This window comes from Prosopis cineraria, unplaced genomic scaffold (genome assembly GCF_029017545.1).
Source record: "Prosopis cineraria cultivar Desert tree isolate PC_DT_omini unplaced genomic scaffold, ASM2901754v1 PC7, whole genome shotgun sequence".
NCBI classification, from domain to species: Eukaryota; Viridiplantae; Streptophyta; class Magnoliopsida; order Fabales; family Fabaceae; genus Prosopis; species Prosopis cineraria.
The window spans coordinates 6,358,817-6,361,956 of record NW_026555338.1 but is presented as its reverse complement, the minus strand read 5'-3'; the positions used below and the strand labels follow the sequence as shown (position 1 = coordinate 6,361,956).

The following is a 3,140-nucleotide window of genomic DNA, read 5'->3' as shown; positions in this document are numbered from 1 at the left end:
AAAGGAAGGGACAAGTTATGAAGAGTTAAAAAGAATGTTATCAGCAATTATGGGGTGCAAAAGCATTCGAAGTGAGATGAAGTTCACACTCAGTATTGACAGAAGCACACTTGTAGATCTTATTGATGATGATAGAGTAGAACATTTAATTAAGTACAATGAAGAAAGTAGACATGTATAAGTAGTTGGAAATGAAAATGACACTACACAAGCTTCAATGGATGACCCAACTGAGTCCTAACATGTGTAAGTTGTGTTAATTATTTTTGTTAACATATATAATATTAAAATATAGTATTACTAATGTGCTCAGATTGTAATTTTTTACAAGATTGATAATTTATTGGAAGGTTTAAAGGAAAGGTCTTTATCTCCATGTAGTTTGTGTCCTGATATTGAAGACTTGCCATTAGGATGTGCTGTACAAATAGTGCCTACACCAATACCTAAAATGAATTCAATGAAATGGAAGGACTTGTTTGAAGGTAAGGGCCAAATGTTTACCGATGTAGTGGCCTTTAGACAAACTTTATACAGGTATGGTATTAGGCAAAAGTTTTCATATAAGTTTAAGAAGAACAATATGAAAAAGGTCATTGCTAAGTGTAAGGTTGAGGGTTGTCCATGGAATATTGCAGCACATTCAATAGGAAAGCATAGTGACTTTTTGAGGGTAACAAGATTCAATAGTGAGCACATCCACAATGCAAAGGAGAAGCTTATTGTTTCATATCGGGAAAGAGTAGATTTAAGTTCACCGATCATTGCTGATGCTTTGAGGTCTACTATAGACAAGAGTACAAATGAAATTAGAAGAGACTTGTATAAAGAGTATGGTGTCCGATTGACATATAGTCAAGCATATAGGGGAAGAGGAAAAGTGTTGTGAGATATACATGGTCTTCCGCAAGATTCTTATATGATAATCCGTTGGATTTGTGATATATTAAGGGAAATTGATGTAACGACAGTTGTGAAATGGGAAGCCTCTGATAGTAACAGATTTGAGAGGTTACTCATTGCATATGGATACTATATTTTAGGTTTTCTAGAAGGTTGTCGACACATACTTTATATAGATGGATGCTTTCTAAGCTATCCATACAAGGGAACATTGTTGGCAACTTCTGCTTATGATACGGACAATGACCTATTTCCACTAGCATATGCTATTGTGAGTGGGGAAACATTTGAAGATTGGTCTTGGTTTCTCAGAAATGTCGAAGATATCACAAGATCAGTTGAGATAATATTAGTTTTTGATAGGCATAATGCTATTATTAGGGCTATGCAAGCTATTTTTGGTGGCGAGAGACATGCATATTGCTACTGTCATGTGAAGGAAAATTTTAGTACTGAATATGTAAAAATTAATAGAGGTCAGAGGAGGACATCGGGGAATAGTAAGGAGGCTGCACTAAAATTGCTTGATGCTGTTGCTTATGCTAGGCATGAGGAAAAATTTAATATTGCCATGGGGAACCTTAGATTGTTCAGTCCACAATTGGCATAATGGGTTGAAGCTCAAGGGGATGTAGATTAATGGGCACAATGTAAGTTTCCTTATAAATGATGGGATAACATTACAAAAAATCTTGCTAAATCATTTCACGCTTGGATTGTGAAGGAGTAAAAGCACAATATTGATGTTTTAATACATGAGCATCGTGAGAAATTGGCAAACAAGATGCTAGCATCCAAAATGGCCATGATTAATTGGAAAGATGGGGTAGGACCTAATATAGAGGCAAAACTGATGGAGCAAGTTGCAAGGGCTAAAAATTTGCATGCACAATTTTATGGAGAAAATTGGATCTCAATACAAACCTTTTCTCCTAATGGAATAATTCATTTGACTATAGATATTGCAAAACATGAGTGCAGTTGTTTGGCATGGCAAATGAGTGGAATACCTTGTGCACATGCATGTGCAGCAATAAAGCTGGTTCATGGAAATGTGTACAAATTTGTGGATGAATGCTATAAGTTGATATCACAACAGAAAATTTATGCTCGCAACATGAGCCTGTGTCCACACATGATATTCCACGGCCAGGTGCACTGATAGCAATAAATATGTTAACCTAAACATTCTTGCAGCTACCGACGACTAGAAGGCCTCCAAGATAACCTAAGATAAAAAGACATGAATCTCAATTTCAAAAGAAAAATCTTTTTCATTGTAGGAGATATCATGAGGCTGGTCATACTTCCAAGACCTGTAAGAACCCTAATCCATGCTGATTAATGTTGGGAAGATGCAATTTTTTTGATTATGCAGCTAATATTTTGTTGTAACTATATATGATATTTTTTTGTAAATGCATATGGTATTTTTTTTGTAAATGCATCTGAAAGTGTAGTATATCCATGCAGCCCATGTAGGTATTTTTAGAATGGGTTGTCAATATTATGTAAATGCATGGATGATGATGCTTGTACACTTGCTCTACATGTTGAAGTTGTAAATACTGGTGTAAGCCCTGTTGACAGTGAATGAATAGGCAGTTGTCATTCCCCCTTGCCGAGTTGTTAATGATAATTATCTCAATTAAAAAGGCCTTGTTATACCTGGAACATAGTGAGTTGTAAATTGCCTAGTTGTCATTCCCCCTTTCCCAGTTGTCATTCCCTCTTGCCCAGTTGTTAATGATTATTGTCCTAATTAAAAAGGCCTTGTTATACCTAAAACATAGTAAGGTGTGAATGCATCTCACCCTGTTATCATTCCCCCTACCCAACTTGTCATTCCCCTTTTCCCTGGTGTCATTCTCCCTTACCCAGTTGTTAACGATTATTGTCCCAATTTAAAAGCCCTGGTTATACCTACAACATAGTGAGTTGTGAATGTACGTCACCCTATTGTCATTCTCCCTACCAAACTTGTCATTCCCCTTTGCTCAATTGTTAACGATTATTGTCCCAATTAAAAAGCCCTGATTATACTTGGAACATAGTGAGTTGTGAATGTACCTCAAACTGTTGTCATTCGCCCTACCCAACTTGTCATTGCCCCTTTCCCTATTGTCATTCCCCCTTGTCTAGTTGTTAACGATTATTGTCCCAATTTAAAAGCCCTGGTTATACCTAGAACATAGTGAGTTGTGAATGCACCTCACCCTATTGTCATTCTCCCTACC

General features: G+C 36.5%; 1 protein-coding gene across 1 annotated transcript; it reads left to right on the top strand.

Moving 5' to 3' along the window:
• The first annotated feature begins 451 nt into the window (after window positions 1-451).
• On the top strand, window positions 452-1,513 carry LOC129316438 (uncharacterized). Its single transcript, XM_054960867.1, has 2 exons — window positions 452-831; window positions 952-1,513. Exons 1-2 carry the CDS (start codon window positions 452-454, stop codon window positions 1,511-1,513), a joined length of 942 nt encoding a protein of 313 aa, XP_054816842.1.
• Window positions 1,514-3,140: the final 1,627 nt, after the last annotated feature.

Excerpts from the sequence above, each read along its gene's own strand:
- LOC129316438 (XM_054960867.1), top strand. The coding sequence starts at position 452 with ATGAATTCAATGAAATGGAAGGACTTGTTTGAAGGTAAGGGCCAAATG. Across the intron at positions 832-951 it reads AGAAGAGACTTGTATAAAGA|GGAAATTGATGTAACGACAG; the intron begins GTATGGTGTCCG and ends TGATATATTAAG.